General features: G+C 39.5%; 2 protein-coding genes across 2 annotated transcripts; one reads left to right on the top strand and one right to left on the bottom strand.

Moving 5' to 3' along the window:
* Window positions 1-5,036: 5,036 nt before the first annotated feature.
* Window positions 5,037-13,716, top strand: slc47a3 (solute carrier family 47 member 3). Its single transcript, XM_035155520.2, has 17 exons — window positions 5,037-5,241; window positions 5,841-5,942; window positions 6,655-6,723; window positions 6,849-6,997; window positions 7,078-7,120; window positions 9,072-9,116; window positions 9,675-9,772; window positions 9,867-9,964; window positions 10,761-10,874; window positions 10,968-11,035; window positions 11,124-11,232; window positions 11,372-11,447; window positions 11,802-11,871; window positions 11,970-12,102; window positions 12,260-12,354; window positions 12,454-12,496; window positions 13,276-13,716. The coding sequence occupies exons 1-17, from the start codon at window positions 5,113-5,115 to the stop codon at window positions 13,458-13,460; spliced, it is 1,626 nt and encodes a 541-aa protein (XP_035011411.1). The 5' UTR covers window positions 5,037-5,112; the 3' UTR covers window positions 13,461-13,716.
* Window positions 12,507-18,180, bottom strand: LOC118106752 (multidrug and toxin extrusion protein 1). The gene is made up of 17 exons (XM_035155519.2): window positions 18,008-18,180; window positions 17,758-17,859; window positions 17,593-17,661; window positions 17,337-17,485; window positions 16,843-16,885; window positions 16,701-16,745; window positions 16,491-16,588; window positions 16,293-16,390; window positions 15,724-15,837; window positions 15,567-15,634; window positions 15,289-15,397; window positions 14,932-15,007; window positions 14,752-14,821; window positions 14,497-14,629; window positions 14,321-14,415; window positions 14,100-14,195; window positions 12,507-14,022 (listed from the first exon to the last, which is right to left on the bottom strand). Exons 1-17 carry the CDS (start codon window positions 18,137-18,139, stop codon window positions 13,720-13,722), a joined length of 1,800 nt encoding a protein of 599 aa, XP_035011410.1. The 5' UTR covers window positions 18,140-18,180; the 3' UTR covers window positions 12,507-13,719.
* Between the last annotated feature and the right edge of the window lie 651 nt (window positions 18,181-18,831).

Below are 18,831 nucleotides of genomic sequence, written 5' to 3'. Positions count from 1 at the left end.
AATCACTTCCTTGGAGGAATTATATGGATATCATTACACTTATTACCTGAAAGTCTCCTGATCAAGATGAATAAATACAAAATCTGTGGCTGATTAACACTGTTTTCAATTATTTGAAAATTATAACAAATACTCTAACAGTGCTGTGACTGGATTCCTGACAAGATGTGACGACACTGCCACAGAAAAAGGTTCAGTTCACCTAAAAAAAATCTTTATGTCCATAGAGTTTTCATCAGTGTGATTTTCAGGACAGCACAGCTCACCTCCCGTGGCCCGTGTCGATTGGACTATCACAGGGAATCATTCAGATTTTAAGCCATCTATGCTTTCTGTTTGTCCATCAGTCAACCAGCCAGGTAACCACATATATGGCTGCAAGTATTTACAAGGCTCAATAGCCAATAGGCAAAGCGAGTCTCAGGGCCAAGAAGTCAATATGTTTTAGCAAAGCAGAGAAGCTACTGACATCATGAGGTCATTCAGGTGTGTCCTGTTTTATCACCTGCGTCAACACATCCTGAATTAAGTTGTGCTTTTAAGTCATATGACCGCACAGCAAACATGGAGCCTTGTCATATTCCGGGATAAACGAAACACTGCACACATTGCAGATATAGGAGAAGGAATTGGACCGTAATCCCAGCAGCTCATTTCTAACCTGGGGCCTTTGGTGGATCCAGACATGCCAATTATTTCCATGCTTATTGGATCATTCAGTCCAAACCCTGGAGAAAACTGTGATCCACAAGAACTACACACCTCTATCACGAGAAAGACGCTTCATTTCAGAATCATACTCTCTTTACAGTTACTTCATGTTTACTGGAGCTCTCTGAGAGATGCCACAGGTTTACCTCTTGCCAGGAAATGCACCCAGAACCCTGCACCTTAGGGAAAATTCCCCTCTCAGACACTTCTTTTGCATGTGCCACACAGTTGCATGCTCAAAAGCAGGGTGAAGGATGACTCATTGGACGCTGTATGACCACAGGTCATGTGGTCTATGCTTCATTCTGAAAAAGGGCATTTTTAGGTGTAATAAGAGGTTGAGGCAGTGCAACCCTACTATTGTGTCCCTCTCTCTGCCGGGTCAATTCCGCCCCAGATTGACATTCACAGAGTTGTCCGCCTGTTTTTTCTCTTGCATCTTAAAACAAAGCACAGACATTGTGGTGCACCCCCTTTTCCAAACTAGTGACGTCTTTCTCTCAGACCTACAGGACAGCACCACCTGATGCTGAGGTTGTAACAAACAAGATGAGCAGTCCTCCTCTTTGAGCCTCTTGCAAAAGAGATGTTGATTGTTGTGATTGTTTTTATGTCCTGGTGGTCAGATATTTGAATGTCTCGCCAGCGCACAACCTGGTAGTTAAGTCTCAGGGATTGAACCTGTGAGAAAGAGCTTACCTTCAACACACGTTGTTTTTGGATTTATCAACACAGCACAGTACATTTTAGGAAACACTGCTGAGTTGAGCATGTCCTCTAACAGAACACTACAAACCACTTCACATTACTTTGAATAATCCTGAATTTACTAAAATTAGAAACTTTACAATCCCTGTTATGATCTCACATCTTTCTGAAATGAGTTAAGAACATGAATGATAGCTCAGCAAAATAGATTCATTCGATTATTTTTTGGCCATATTCAAATAAAATGTAGCCAAAATAAAATACATTATATTAACAATCCATTGGCCTTTACAGTTACACCAAAAAGTAATCCTTAAACCTACTTTAATTAAATAAATTTACTTCACACAAAGTAATCCGATACTTTTATTAGTTAAACTGAGGACAACATCAGGTAGTCAGGGGTTACCACATTGACCAACAGTGCCAAGGCCCTGATGCCTATCGTTTGATTATTCAGGAAGATTTATCACATTTTTTTGACGGCTTGAACATACGCGAAAACTCACCAAACTTCGCGGGCGCATCAGGCCTGGTGAAAAATGTACGTATTCTGGAGAAATTGGAAATGGTTGTGGCAAAATGGCTCAACAGGTGTATCATGACCGGACAAAAAATATTATCGACTGTCACTGTACCAGCAATTGAAAGAGCTCCAGGTTTTGATTTGCAGATTCTCTTTCTCCTGTCTGAGTTCTGATTCCCGCTCACTTGCCTCTAGAATTATAGTTTCATCTGCCATCTTTTTCTCACTTCTCAAAAATGACCCGTATTCATTTCCTGTGTTATTTCATGCATGGCTGGGTGTTTCTTTGCATAGTCCAAGTCCTCAGCATCAGAGATTTCAGACTCGGAATCAAGACCAAGAATTAGCTCCTCATTTTCCTCATCCTGTTCTTCATGCAGCCTTAAGTCTGAAACGATTGCGACCAGCTATATTAATACTAACACAAAGCATATTTTGAAATGCATATCAATCAGTCTATTAAGTATATACTGTTATATTTCGAGTTTTATTTTATTGATATTGTTAGCTAGCCAGAAAAGAAGCTAGCTAGCTAACAGCTAGTTAGTATTGTACATATTTGTCTTTCTCACCAGTAATGGATTGTAAAATAAGACTTACATTCATCAGATGTGCAAAAGCAGCTGTATGAAATGAATGGTAGGTGCTAGGTAGTGAATACATACTGTACGGGTCATTTTTGACCCATGTGTGTAAAAGCGATGTAGAAATACAAAATTTATGTTTATTTATAAAGTAAAAAAAGGTAGAAAAATAATGAGATATGTTTGAGAAGATATTTCAAGAATACTTATAATATTAAATGATAAAGTACATGTATTTCAAACATATAGCAGAGAAACACTCGTGCATGAAATTACATAGGAAATGAATATGGGTAATTTTTAACTCCATTAGAAGGGTAGTGATACAAAAGTGAAAAAAAATTCAAAAAGTAACAGTGGAAAAATTTAAATAAGGATTTGTGATGATCATAAACAAGTTAATTGGGGAATACCTGAAATTCTGAATGATGAAATTCATTCAAAGCAAAGAAATAGAAAATAAAAACTGAGCCAAGTCACTTTTGACACATGTTGTGTATCAAAGGTGGTGTAGTGATAGTGATAGCACCACCTACTGCCAAAAGGAGGTAAGAATCGTTTGACCATTTTAATTCGATTCAGATTAAATGTTCACCCCGTGGTCTACACTTGATGGTGTGGACCGTAATGCGTGATCAGTTGTGGTGAAGTATCGATTCTTTTGAGGACGGTCAGTTGATGGAGAAATGGCTCCATCTGTTGGCTTAATGCAGCATCAAACAACAACCTGTAAGGCCTGGAAATAATACAAGGAGGAAAACTCCTCTTTTATCCAGTTTGTTTACTACACAAGTAAAGAAAGAAAGAAAGAAAGACTCTCTTCCACTCTCATTAAATGTGTTTCAATAATAAATAATGAAATATAAATGTAGGATGAGTGCCAGCAGCATTCATTTTCCAGGGTTCCTGAGATCCTATGGTTCAAATCCCAGTTGTGTCTTTCCTGCACACAATCATTTGTGTCCCCTAAGCATTCATCCACATATCTATCGATGCATTCTTAATATTTCCCAAGGAAATTTGATTACTTAAAATCATGTTGCATTGCCAATGCATAATTAAAAGGCGTGTATGAGAGTTTGTGCCTAATGACAGGGGAAAAAACGATTTGTCAGTGTCCTTGTTGGATTCACAAACTTAGAAAAACCTGGTGAGATGATGCAATAAAACTGATGATGTCGACGAAAAGGTAAATGGTTGCATCACGACGACAGACAACTGACGATTTCGTAAAACATGTTGTTGTCAATGCATTCAGATAACTTGTGACTGAAAAGTTGTTATGTCAGGTTTTATATTTCAGCCACGACATTTACAGAACTCATGGTCATTAACAACTGCTTCGGCCTGTCGTCATCATCTAATGGAAATCAATATGAAAAAAAGCCGCGGTCAGAATTTACATTCCTGAAACAAGGCAACATGTTTGCAATTTGCATCTGCAATGAAAATGAGAACTGTTTTATTGATTTAACCAAAACAGAGCACATTTCTCTGCCAACGCCCAAAAAGTCCCCTTACAATTCAGTCAAGCTGCACCAAGTTTCACTCACACATACACATACGCCCCCTTTTTTTGTCAAGTACGATGAATTATGGTACTGGAAATTAGTGAAACCAACAAAATCCTATATTGCAATTTTTTAAGATAAGAAATTACATAACAAAACATGTTTACATAAATAAATAAATCCACAGAATCAGTAATGATATAATTTGTTCATAAAGTATGTTACGGAGCACCCAGGTCAGGACAGTTGAAGTGTTTTTTTCCTGTGCACTTAGCTTAATAACTTGTGCACACAGGATTTTAACTTGTTCACACACAATTAAGATCTTGTGTGCACAGAACAACTTGTTCACACAAAAGACTTCTGACGCTCATGGCAATCGTGATGGAGAGAACTAGCAAATCAGGTTGTTCCTCAGCTTGGACTGTCACAATGAAATGCTTAATGCTCTTAGAAGCTACAAAAGCCACTTAACCGAGTTGTTATCAAAGCATTAGCCAATAATACCGTTACCTTGCAGTTATTAACTTGTTCCTGCAGGAATAACAAGATTTGTATCTTCTGCGAAAAAAGAAAAAAAATCTGCCCGAAATCTGCTCTATAGCAGCCTATGTATATGAGAGGAATAAGATTGCTGTGTAATTGGAAAGTTTTAGAACTTTTTAAGTTCTAATATCATTTTTTTATTGAAATAAGAGATTTGGGAAGTTGAGGTTTTTAGTTCCTATTTCCTGACACTTGACCTTTGACTGTGGTTCTCTGACTTTTTCTCCCTTTGAATAAACTTTATTGTGCAAAATTCACAAGAATGTTAGTGGGGGGTCAAGAAAACAGCAATGAACAAAATGAATACTCCTGAAAGTAAAGATATGTACTTTTACTTTATCCATGAGGGTAGAATAAAATTAAATAGAATATGTATCGAGTTACATAACATCAAAGTCAGGATGACAGGAAGTAAGTGACTGCCGCTGATTGCACGTGACAACATGATTCATACACACAGGTCCTGAGCAAACCGAAGGTGTGGGATCTGAAACACTGACATTGAACCACTTGTAGCCGCGGAATCATGGAGATCAGCCGCCTGAGTTCGAGTTTCTCCGACGGGACACAGCGCGTCGTGAGGCGGATCCGCACCTTGTTCCCGGTCGGTGTCAGGACAGAAGTAACAGAGCTGTGTAAACTGGCCGGACCAGTGGTGAGTCCTTTACTGTCATTTACAGTCAGTGTCGAATCGAATCGAATCAATAATAATAATAATAATAATAATAATAATAATGAATGATTCCAGCTAATTTCCTTTCATTTTGACTTCATTCACATCACACACATACCGCCTGACTAATGTATTTCAATTATTTCCATGTAACTTTATCACCTGGTCACATTTAATTTAAGTGTTTTCTATATGAAAGAACTTGTCAATGTCAATGTTAATTTTATTTATATAGCACAGTTAAAACTACTTGGTTGACCAAAGTGCTTCACAAGTGTAAGGGTACAACAAGAGGACAGTAACATGTAATACATCATAGTGCAAGTAGTAAAGATAAAATAGAGGTAAAATAATTAAAATAAGAGAAAATACAATGTAAGATATACTTGTGAATGACTTCAAGTTAAACTTATACATAAATATATACAAAAAACAGACATTGAATCAGATCCCTCTGTAGTTATTTGATGTATTCACATGATATGTGACCCTTCACATTGAAATTGTGTGATAAAGTATGTATGTTTGTATATTTAATATGTAATGGAAACACATAGTCATATCTTTTTTGTTGAGTGCAGATTCTGTCCCAGCTCATGGTGTTTATGGTGAGTTTGGTCAGCACCATCTTCTGTGGTCATCTGGGGAGGACAGAGCTGGCAGGAGTGTCTTTGGCCATAGCAGTAAGTACAATACAATAACGTGTAATAATGTTCTCACCTGGACTGGGCGATCAAATTATAACATTTATTATCGTATTGTAATTTTCTGCACTAGCAATATAACAATAGTTCAATATATATATATAGATCGATATATCTGTTATGATTTGTCCAAGCCCTGTCAGGAGATATAGTGATAATCGTTCTACTCCAGGTTTGTAAAATGTTTCGCTGTTGACCAAGCACAAATCAGTCTTTAAAGGTTCAGTGTGTAGAATGTAGTGACATCTAGTGGTGAAGTTTCATATTTCAGCTGAACTTTTACAAAATATTTAGTTTGTCAAGCTTGGACTGTAAACAACATGTCTGCCTCCGTAGAGAGGACCCACTACGATGTAAATATTAAAGTATTTAAATATAAAGGCCCATTCTAGGGTGAAGAAAACAACAATTTGTACAAACTAGATGAAACACACTCGTGAAAACATCACTAGGATTATTTCATATTCAATTTCTGCCAATAGATCCCTTTCACCTAAATCTTACACACTGAACCTTTTAACTTCACAGAAATAATTATGTGACATTCATTTTGATAATTATCGATATCGACTGCTATGAACATTTTTATCTCAATAACATTTTTGGCCGCATCGCCCTGCCCCAGTTCTCACGGTGAAAGTTCAACCTGCAGAGCAACAGAAAACAACCAACCACTGTTTGTGTTCTTCAGGTTATCAATGTGACAGGTATATCCATAGGATATGGTATGGCATCGGCATGTGATACACTGATTTCTCAGGTATGACTCTGACAACCTGACACATATTTATTCTTAAGTATTGTCACTAGTCTTTAATTTAAGAAAATGATTAAAATAATAATAAAAAAAGATAATAATATCCTCCTCCTCCTCTCTGGGTTTAGACCTTTGGGAGTCATAACCTCCTGAGAGTCGGGGTCATCCTGCAGCGGGCCATCCTCATTTTGATTCTGGCGTGTTTCCCCTGCTGGGCGATCCTCATCAACACGGAGCTCATTCTGCTGGCGGTCAGACAGAAACCAGAGGTGGCCAGGTCAGATGGTCTCAAAGTACACTGCCCTCCCCACTGCTCGTTATTTCTAGTTGAATTTGATGGATACTCTGTCTCTCTAGGTTGGCTCAGCTGTACGTCAACATTTTCATGCCAGCACTTCCTGTAAGTATGTCTTATTATGTTCATACTCTTTTTATTTTAGAAAGATCAGTGCACATTGATTAACATACATGTAAATGTGACCAGACGACTAATGTTAAATATTAAAAATGCGTTCCAAACTCTGAACTAACCGGTTTCCCAATGACAAACATACCTCCACAAATTAACTTAGTAAAATACCTGTGGGTTTATATTGCACTTGAGAAGACTGCTTCCAGATCTTAGCGCCATGATCATTTTATCTCAACATGATCATTATTGGACGTTTGACCTATTTAGACTTGTCTGTCATCTTTTTTGATGTTAGTTGTTTGTTCTATTTCTTCTTCTTTACTCAGGTCTCTCTCGACTAACGAGAACTTGAACTCAGTTACATTACCTTGGTGAATACAGGTAACACTGACGGTGTGGAGGGGTGGAACATGACTCATGGTCCAATTTGGTGCAGCCTGATTGATGTTGTGCCATAATGCATCAAACGTGATACCATAAAATGGTGTGCCTTTCGGCATTCAATAAATTTGGTTATCAAAATAAAATATTAGATATTAATATTTTATTATTAATATTAAATAATAACTTTAATTGATTAAAGTTACCTCGGGGCACCACCCTTCAAAGGAAGGGAAAAGATAGCCAATTTATTGATTAAGTCTCATAGATTAAGGTTCTAACTACAAATTTTGGAACTCTGATTAACAATTAAATTAATAACTATAACCAAAATTACCATATAGATAGTTAGCTAAGTTGAAAGATATGGGGTTCTTGACAGTGTAGAGGTTGGCGAAATTCACTTATGCAACATTAATAAAAAAACATTTGTGAAAGAAAAACATTTATTATGAATATAATAAAGTATAAAAACACAAATTACTAACGGTCTAATTGCTAAACAAAGATAGGTATGTGCGTGTGTCTGTGTGAGTCAGCGTGCTTTCAAGATGGTGGCTGGCCAAAGAGATAACACCCTTCCCCCACCTATTGGAATGTTTACGACCTGTAGAGATAATGAGGTGAAGAGTTATGCGTGTGTCTGTGTGTGTGCCAAATTAGAGGAAGTTACTAGATTGGATGCAACGAAAGACTGTGAAGAGCATAACAGACTAACATTACTTTCTCAATAACTTGTACCCAAAATATCACAACACCACAAATCAAACTTATAAACCTCACACAGAATCGAATAAACAGTCTTGCTTAGCTTAGTATAATTATTAAGCCCAGTTGTGTTACCAGTCCGTGGAAAGGGGAAAACGGAAGTTGCTGTGCAGTTCGCAGTTTTGTGTCGTCTTGCTGGTTTCGGTTGAGTTCAGTTGCTGTTTGAAGTTCTTACAGCAGGACATTGAGTCGCTGCTTGAAGGGTTGGCAGAGCTTGGAGTGCGAAGAGGTTTCCTTGGTAAGATGAGCTGGAAGCTGCACCTTTGTGCTCCTCTCGAAGAGTTGGATGGGAAGAGAAGATGTGAGCTGGAGAAGAGGCTCGACAGCCTTCCCTCCTGTGGAAGGATCGTAGGAAGAGGATGAAGAGGCTCGACCGCCTTCTCTCCTTGGAGGGAGTGTAGAAAAAGAGCTCGAGAAGCTGGAGAACCTAGCTTATATTGGCCCGGTGACCTCATGGGGTCCAGAGTGACCAATGGGAGTTGAAACCTGTGTCCCTGGGGGGGGTTTCCACCCCTCTGTGTGAAGTTGATGCCCTCTGGGACATTGAGTTCCTTGCTCTGGTTTTTAATGGCCCCTGGGAGACGGAGTCCTGGAGGGACATGCTGCTTCAGGCTTTGATGGCACATGTAGGCCGAAGTGTGGTTTCACACAAAACCATGGCCCAACATTGAATTGAAGGGGACGGTTGGGCCTTGGCGGAGATATGTGCTCTGCTGAGTTAGTTTTATAATGTGTTTTTTTTATTGATTTCTTATTAATTATGAATATCTTTATTGTTTTCTATTTCCAGGCTACATTTATGTATTCATTACAAACCAAATTTCTACAAAACCAGGTAAGTCTGTTATTATTCAACATTAAATAACTTCTTGATGAGCTTTTCTGAGTCTCTATGAAGGAGGCCACAGAGTCTATGATATCAAATATAGAGGAAGAATTCTATTAGTCAGCCCTCTATTCATTTGGCCTCAGTGTGGCTCCGCAGGCAGCATACTGATGTGACATTAGAGATTAATACTCTCTCAATTCAGATGGTAATGAGCTTGAGGCTGCCGGAACGTTTCCATGTCAAGGACCTTAAAATAAATATGTAGAAAACCACAAGCCTCCATTTGGAGCATGTGTTTGATTGGTTTTGTGTTTTCTGATTCGGTGAATGAAGCCGTTGTTCAGTAGATTCTAACATCTCACAACAGCGTTCTATTTAATAGTTTAAAAAAATGGTTCAGCCCCAAAGGCATCAGGATGTATCAAGGATTTGTTAAATTATACATCTTCTGTCTGGAGAAGGGAGGAAGACACAGTAGGAGAAAACCACTGAGGATCTCCGACAGTCATCGTAGTTTCTCACTTTCTGTCATTGTGCGACTAATGTGTTGTATTTTTCCTTCAGGGCATCATATGGCCACAGGTCATCACAGGATTTGTGGTCAATCTCTTCAACGCTCTCATTAACTACATGGTGCTCCACGTATTCAATATGGGAGTAGCGTGAGTAGCATTCCTTGAACATGACTCATTCACACTCATCAGCACTGGAAGCGTCACATGACGAGGATCACACCATGAAATCCTCTTTTTACAGCGGCTCTGCTTTGGCCAACACTCTCTCCCAGTTCCTCATGGCTGGACTTCTCTTTGCTTACATCATGTGGCAAGGTCTTCACAAGGCCACCTGGTCAGGTAGGTACATTTAAATTGGCAGGAAGTGATCCTGCATAAAACAAGAGGCTCCAGTGGTTTCCCTCAGCATGTGTTATAATGACTTATTAAAGCCAGGACCAAAACTCAGAGGAACAGAATAAAGCTGCTGCTCAGGAGGCAAAAGAAAATACAATTTTATAGTAAGAAATGGAAGAGAGTTTTAATAAAATATTTAGAGCTGTAGTTACAAGTCTGTAGTTATTGGATATCAGAAAACAAAAAGCTTTTCAGTGCTTCTTTGACAGTTCAAGGTAAAAAAAATACTATGTTGATAAGAAATATCTAAAACACAACATGGTGAAAGTTTAGTGTGGTTCTTTAACTTGGAGGAAAAAATTGTAACGTGTTGACTTGAACAAATTCAAATGTTTACATGGAGAACCTGTTAATGGAGAAAAGTTATTGCGATTTTCCATTTTTAACACCCCGTAGGCATAAACTACGTCGTATGACCTGAAGAATTATATTAGTTCTTTTTTTGTTTGCTCTTCATTGCTTAATTTTCCAGTTTTTATTTGAAATGCTGGTGTATTATAGTATATTTTAAATCATGAGCCTGAACATAGAAAGAACAATGTGATATAAAATATGGTCGTTGTCCCCAGAAATGACACAAAGACTTTATTTAACGGTATATTTTTCATATTCTCAGTGTTTCATGACAGTTATTCCACAACATTGTTTGAAGTAAAGACAGTTCACCTTGTAAAGATACAGACAGACCGACAGTTTGATGAATTTGAGTTTCTAATTGATTCACTGTTGGACTACACAGGCTGGTCCAAACAGTGCCTGCTGGACTGGAGCTCGTACATCCACTTGGCCGTGCCCAGCATGATCATGTTGTGCGTTGAGTGGTGGACGTATGAGATTGGAAGTTTTCTGGCAGGTACTGATCACGGATCACATTGTTATTTTCGAATCACCTGAAGTGAATGAGGTGAAGTGGGTCTGAAATCTAACAGCAGCTTGTCATCGACAGGTCTGATCAGTGAGGTGGAACTCGGCGCTCAATCGGTCGTGTATGAGCTGGCAAATGTTGCATACATGGTGATAAATAATGAACATACATCAAATTGTTCTTGTGTATTCATGCAGTGCAACTTCATATTAATGTTGTATTTTGTTTTGTTTTGAGTTCCCATCGGGTTTTAGTGTGGCAGGCAGTGTAAGAGTTGGAAATGCTTTGGGAGCCGGACAAACAGAGCAGGCCAAGCTGTCTGCCAAGATGACAGTTATCTGTGCAGGTCAGTTAACACTCTAACAGAATCTAATCATATTTACTTATATCCAGTTAAATGTGTATTTAAAGATGAGATGTCACCTAAATTCTTGTTATACAATTCTAATTTGAATCACAAATCACAATGTTACTCTGCACCACAGCGTCAGTGTCTGTGTGTCTGGCGATTCTCATCGGGAGTCTGAAGAATCATATCTCATATGTTTTTACATTTGATGAGTGAGTATGTTTTTGTCACCAGAATTCTCCTTGCGTGTAAAATATAATGTGTCACATAAACACATACAGTGTGAAGTCAGAGGGAGATAACATGTGTTAAATGACCTTTCACCATTTTGTGAGTCATTGCCTGGAAAGAAAACTGTGAACTTATCTCCATATTCTGTTAGATATTTACTTGAGGTGAATGTTTCTGACAAGTGGCCTCGTGCTTGGCAGCATCACTCGAGAATAATGGCAATGAAAGTAAATATTAAGATAGGACGGAACTGCACCATGTTCAGAAATAATACACACAAACCTTTCCTACAGAGTCAGACACTACATTTCCAACGTTTTCTTCTTTACCAACAGACAAATCAGGGAAAGAGTCGCTGATGTCATATCCTTCTATGCTCCGTTTGTTCTCCTGGATGCAATTGCAGTAAGTTTCCATCTTCCATTACGTCAGGATCTTGCCAAACACACAGGCGTGTTTGGCAAGTCTAACCGCTTGTATGTTTTTATGTTTTTTGTGACTAGGCTGCCTCGGGTGGCGTTATACGAGGAGCCGGTAAACAGAAAGTTGGGGCTATTTGCAACTTTATCGGGTTTTATTGCATCGGTTTCCCGATCGGCGTGCCACTGATGTTTGCAGCCAAATTAGGAATCAAGGGTAAGATTACAGCAGAGATGTTGTTTAGCCTTCTGCTGCTTTGTAAAACATTGTTGACTGGTGCTCCTTACAGTTTCTGTTTTTCTTTTAAGTATGACCTCACCGTGGCATCAACATTTGTTTGCTACTCTTTTCAAGCCGCTAATTTCTTTTATAGGTCTGTGGACAGGCTTGTTTACATGTGTGTCCCTGCAATCCATATTTCTCATTTTCTACCTGATAAAATTGAACTGGACTAAAGTGACAGTCGAGGTTAGTATGCAGAGGTAAATCTTTATAAATTATAAAAGGCCCTAATGCAACTAACTTCTCTATGAATAAAATGTGTGTTGTTTTTGTTTTTCCCTCCAGGCTCAAGTCCGAGCGGGGGTGATTGAGAGCTCCACAGAAACAAGTGAGAGAGATAGTGCAGCAACTTCACCATTTTATATTGTTATTGAAAAATATCAGCACTGGAAACAATCAGAAGTCTGTTTAGATGTAAATTCACGTTGTAAAAACTGGTCACTACTATTCTGCTGGAACTATATAGTCATTATCATTGTATCTCTGCTGAAGAACACAAATAACAAGATAAATTGACACAAACCCAGTCTTGCTCGCTGAAAATAGTAAAAATGCTTCAGGCAAAGTTTCAGGCGATGTCCTTGAATTGGTAATTGCAAATAATTTGTGCTTGATAAATTATTCAAATGGTTGATCAACGAAACAAATATTGACTTGGCTTAATCATTTGAGTCATAAATACACAAGTAAAACGTTCAGCAACTAGCTTGATAGATTCATCACAGATTCCCTCAAGTTAAAATTCTCCATAACCACCATTATGGCTGTAATAAATATAATATATATATAATATAGTCATAATATACCATTTAGTATTGCTAACAAGTGTGAGCATATGCTGTGTATTTGACATTAGCAAGTAAACTGGCTTAATCATTTATAAACAGCTGTCTACTGTAAATATTTAAAAAATATATCATTTAAAACTGTTTATTTTACATTGTCAATGAACAGTTTCATGCAAATATCAAGTTTTTTTTCTTAAAAAAGTTTAAGATAGAGTTTGATCATTTTAAAGTCCAAGCTGAAATGAAAGTGTGACGTTTATGTGTGTGTGTGTGTGTGTTGTGTGTGTGTGTGTTTGTGTGTGTGTGTGTGCGTGTGCAGGTCAGCAGCCAGATGATCAAACTTACTACCATGACAACACAGACATGGTGGAGCTGGTTGACATGAAGATGAAGCTGAGTCACCGGGCTGCGGTTCTGCGAAGGGGGTTGGTTCTGGCCGCCATGCTTTTCATCTTAGCTGCTGGGATCATTATGAACCTACTGATCACCAAACTGCTGACATGAACCCGAGAAAAGACTGTTGAGCAGTTGACCAGCTCGGAGAAACTCGTCAGCCACCAGCTCAGCGTGATGCAGATGTTTGCAGCGCAGGATGTCAGGGCAGGACAGCAGAGAGGCAGATGTGAAGATGAGCACAGAGCGGAGAGAACGAAGAAGGCGAAATCTTCTCCAAGCGGAAAAAGACAATGAGTCAAACCAAAGAGGGTTTGAGCACCTGTGTGTTTCTAGCAATAAACAGAAACATCGAGGTGAATTTAAACTCTCAAGGTCTGTCTGACTCTTCATTTGGGAGCAACGCGGTGGAGAAGATTTGATCAGGAGTGTACGTAGTATTGACCAAGTCCATAGTATAGTTGGCAATTGTAGGCAGTGTCTCTGGTAAGGGCACAAGGAGGTGCACACTCGCTCCCACAGCCAGAAGCCCAACTGCTGCCAGCATAGTGAGGCCTCGTCTGAGCACCAGCTGGGTGGTGGAGAGACCACCTCTGTTCTGCTGCGGTCCCCCTTGTGTCTCAGTGCTCCCGTCATGGCCCCCGGGTCTCACAGACGTGTAGCCATGCACAGGCTGGGAGAAAAAATAATATTCTCCATGACTTCATTATGTGAGATCATACAGAGACCAAACACTTTTCAGTTACTTACGTTGTCATTACTTGCTGTGTTGTCACCCGCGGCGTCTACATCAGCAGTTGCCCGTAACAATGTGATGTGAGTGTTTTTCTGAGCTCGAATCACCGTCTGAAAGATTAAACCCAGTTTTCAAGTACTCGTGATCTCACGTGTGAAAAATGTAGAAGCCTCTGCAATCACAGTGTCTCAGTAACCGACTTCAAGACCAAATTCAGTGTCCCTGCGTTCAGTACCTCTTCGGTAATCTTCTCCCAGTTCAGCTTGAAGATGACAATGATGTAGAAGGTGGATTGTAAAATGACACAGACCAGCAGCCCCAGCCAAAACCCTGCAGAGAAAAAGATGGATTAGTCAGTTATATGTACACAGCGGGCTTCATTAAAAAAAGTTTTGTGTTTCATGCAATTACCCAGAACTCCCAGCTTTGCAACGAACATTAGAGTAGCACCAAGTAAAAGGCCTATGCAGTAGTATCCAATGAGATTAGCCACAGCTGGTATCTTCTGTTTGCCCGCGCCCAAGAAGATGCCGGTGCACACACACTAGGATGCAAACAGAAAATATCTCTGATTATGATGCGCTGTCACTCCACTGGCCTCCATATGTTTGGATAAATGAGCATGTAATACAAATGTATGTGCTGCAGGATAAAAACAATTCTCACCACAAGACCATCGAAGAACTGAAGGAAACAGTACGCGTTCATCAAGTGGGAGACCAGATTTATGATCTTCCTGGAATCAGGTTTATAATTAACATCTTTTTATCCCGCTAAGTCTTTATGTGCAGCACCAGCACTTGAACAGTCACAGTAAAGTGAGCGAGGGATAGTTTGGAGACTCACTCATCAGAGGTGAAGACGAAGCCAATCACGGATTTAGTGGAGCAAAGCACCAGACCCTCAACGACTGCGATGCTGCCTGAAAGAGAGGAGCTGTGAGATCCGTCAAACAGCAGAGACACAAAATACAAATAGATTCAAGATGTTTATTATTAATGTTAAGTGTCATCGTGTGGGAAAAGAAATTGCAGGGAAACTCTTGTGAGTAGTTGTGAGTAGTATTAAAGGACAGAACAATGTTAATAACAAGATGAACACACAGAATAGATTACAATGTATATTTAAAAAATAAATGTGCAATAATAATATAAGAATAATCATCTCGAGGACAATGAAATAACAGTGAGAAAAAAAACTGACCTGCAAGAGTGAGGGAAACCTTGCTGGTAAGAATTGCCCTGGCACTGTCTCCTGCACCGAGAGCGTTACCCACACGGGCACATGCTGCAGCTTGAATACCCAGAGGGCACTATGGATTCAGCATTTCAGTTAAGGTATGAAAAAAGCATTTTCTCCTGATAGTGCTCATAAATTCAATGAATCTGAAAAACAAACTTAAGTTCACATATGAAAACTGTTTTTTAAATTTGAGAATGTAGCACTCTGACTGCAGAATCGGTTTAAGTAGCAGTAGTTACCATGTAGGTTATTAATGCAACCATCATCACAACATGTTGTGCTGCCAGCTCATCTTCACCCAGCATTCCTGATCATCAGAGACAAGGAGGGAATCACATCCACGACTCAAAGTTTAAATCTGCTCCTATGAAACAGAAATGAAAATAAATGGATTACCTGCAAAGAATCCCCCCAGGTCATAAACCCACCACTCGAAGCACTTCATCAGTGTACTGGGAATGGCCAGTTTCATAAAGGAGCCCCATTCCTGCAGCGATTCCACAGACCAGCCTGCAGGGGGAGAGACACACTCACTTATACACAGAGAAAACAACCAGTGTCCAGTAGCTGATCGTGGACTATTGATGATATGATTACAACAAGACTGCTTGACACACAAAACACCTAATGACATATTCTACTATTATTTTTCTTATATATAAATACTTTAAACATTGACACATTTTTCCTTTATGTTACAAACTGTTTCTTCTTATCAATGTTGTAAAAATGTTGTTGATATTCTCAGTTTCATGTTGCATCTATTGCACTTCTGTCCGTCCTGGGAGAGGGATCCTCACATGTGGCTCTCTCTGAGGTTTTTAAATTCTGATATAATTTTATTCTTGTTGAGGGTTAAGAACAGAGGATGCTGCACCTTCTTAAGCCCTATGAGACAAATTGTGATTCGTGAATATGGGCTAAACAAATAAAATTTGATTGATTGGAATATGACTGTCACTCACCTCCCCATGTGTTCACATGCATCTTCTTCCACCGGATGTAAGCAAACAGAAACACACAGATGTAAATCTGAGAGAGTGTGTTGGCTGCAGCAGATCCACTGTAACACACACACACACACACACAGATGCAGGGATGTCAGTGTGTGTAATCATGTTTATTGAGATTTAACATTTTTACTGATGTGTGAGTACACCTACCTTACCTCCAGATCCAGCCAGTGAAGAAAGATGTAGTTTGTCAGCACGTTTGCTATGTTTGCCAGAGCAGCAGCATACATTTGTGGCAATATTATACCCTGAGTACACAAACACCAGGCAACGTGATTACTGCCACTTAGAGCTTTCCCATCAATACCGACATAAGATGATACAGAATGAGCACAGAATTGGTTTAGGACATCAATGCACCTGGTTCTGGAGATAAGAAACCTGAAGATGATGCAGAAACATTGCCTGCAAAGAAAGATTGATTTATTTATCATGCAGAAAAAATTAAAACTGAAAATTAGATGGATTGTTGCATAAAGATGAGAGTTGAGTCGGGACTCACAGGTACAGCAGGGAGGAAGGCTGTGATATACAGCTGGGCTATTCTGAAATCAATAGGCTGTATTCAGTTCAAATTAAAGACAAGAAACAAACAACATGCAGGCTTCAGCTTTTATTAACTAATTTTGTTCCTTATTGATCAAAATCTAATAATGCAAATAGTTTATATATACAATACATGTCAAGTCAAATTGTATTTGTATAGCCCATATTCATAAGTCAAAGTTTGCCTCATAGGCCTTAAAACCTCGACACGGGTTCCCCCGGACAGACAGAAGAGCAAAAGGCCCTTTAAATATTGTAAATCATTAAAATACATGAGCAGAATTCAAACTGCTATTAAATTGAGATATCAACTGATGTAGCAGAGGTCAATGGGTCAATATTTGGAATACTATACTATACTATATTGTGTTTAAAGATTCAGTCAATCTGTGATTTGAATACAGAGATACTGTTTGGTGAAGTCCAGAGGATGATGTCTCAATTTCTAACCTGGCCACCTCAGGGTCCTGGCCCACACATAACAGGATGGGCTGGGCGTTGAGCAGCAGACCCCAGCAGGGCAGACAGAACAACAGCAGGATGATGATGCCCCGCTGAAGGATCACCCCCACCCGCAGCAGGTTCTTTCCACCAAATGTCTGCACAAGATATTTACACTTTCAAGGAGGGGAGTCAGAGGTCGGTGGAAAAAAAACAAAACAAAACAAACAAACAAACAGTGAATTCTCAAAATGTATATCCAGACCTGAGAGACCAATGTGTCACATGTCAAGCCCAGTCCATACCCTGTTGCTAAAGAGGTGATATTAATAGTCTGAAATGAAAATAAAACATGCTTAAATTAGTTTGATGTAGAATTCTTCATGTTTCTCGTGTTGGCCTCCACACCACAGCACTGCAGCTTACTTACAGCAGAGGCTAACCCGTAGCCAGCCATCACCTCATTTCCCAGACGCCCACAGAACATGGTAACCACAAATGGAAGGAGGTAATTGAGGATTCGAGAGAGAAGCTGGAGAGACAAGCCACGACATGGGTTAAGTGTTTTAATGAAACCAGCTCTATCATCCATCTTCAGTCGTCCAAATCAGCAAGAGCAGCCCGAGCCCACACGGTCGCTAACAGACAGAGACGGGTTAGTAAACTGTGCCGGTCCTTACCAGAGGCCCCGTCATCCTCAGAACGTGGTAGAGTTCCTCTCTGTGGGCCTGGGGAACCCACCCGCAGCAGAAAAGCTTCTTACTCAACCCGCCCATATCTACCACACGAGATGCCAACGCAGCTCCTTCCATTAAAGTGTCTGTCCGTGATCTGTCTGATGAACTTGTCTAAGCTGCTGTCAGGGATGATGAAAAGGATAGAAATCATGTGGTGGCCACAGCCTCCCTGGCAGTGAGCCAAAGCCAGCTGAAACAACAGAGATCATGAGAGAGGGACAAGAAACAGGCCTGCAATCAAAACAAAGACGATAAGATGTTGGACTCGGGAGCAAGAAAGCTTTGATTTGGGTTGTTTAAAGTCTAAAATAAACTATTTTCAACCTCTAGTTCCTCTAATTGTCCCATTATCAGATTTTTTCATCACTACAGAGAGAAAAAACATTTTCAAATCTAGGGCTAGAAATGGAACCAGAAATAAATATTTATATAATTAAAGGTTCAGTGTGTAAGAATTAGGTGAAAGGGATCTATTGGCAGAAATTGTGATGTTTTCACTAGTGTGTTTCATCTAAATTGTTGTTTTCTTCACCTTAAAACTGCCCCTTTATATTGAAATACTTTATATTTACATAGGGGCGGGTCCTCTCTATGGAGGCAGCCATGTTTTTTACAGTACCCCAAAGTGGACAAACTAAACACCTTTTGAGTTTTTATGACAACTGAAGGTTACCACAGGTTCTCTTTTATGTTTGGAAGGGGAGGGTGAGGTGAGGGGTATTCAGCTGCAATATGCATCTTCACCACTAGATGTCATTAAATTCCAC

This window comes from Hippoglossus stenolepis, chromosome 4, assembly GCF_022539355.2.
Source record: "Hippoglossus stenolepis isolate QCI-W04-F060 chromosome 4, HSTE1.2, whole genome shotgun sequence".
Classification (NCBI taxonomy): Eukaryota; Metazoa; Chordata; class Actinopteri; order Pleuronectiformes; family Pleuronectidae; genus Hippoglossus; species Hippoglossus stenolepis.
The sequence above is the reverse complement of the archived record's forward strand: the minus strand, read 5'-3'. Positions and strand labels throughout refer to the sequence as shown.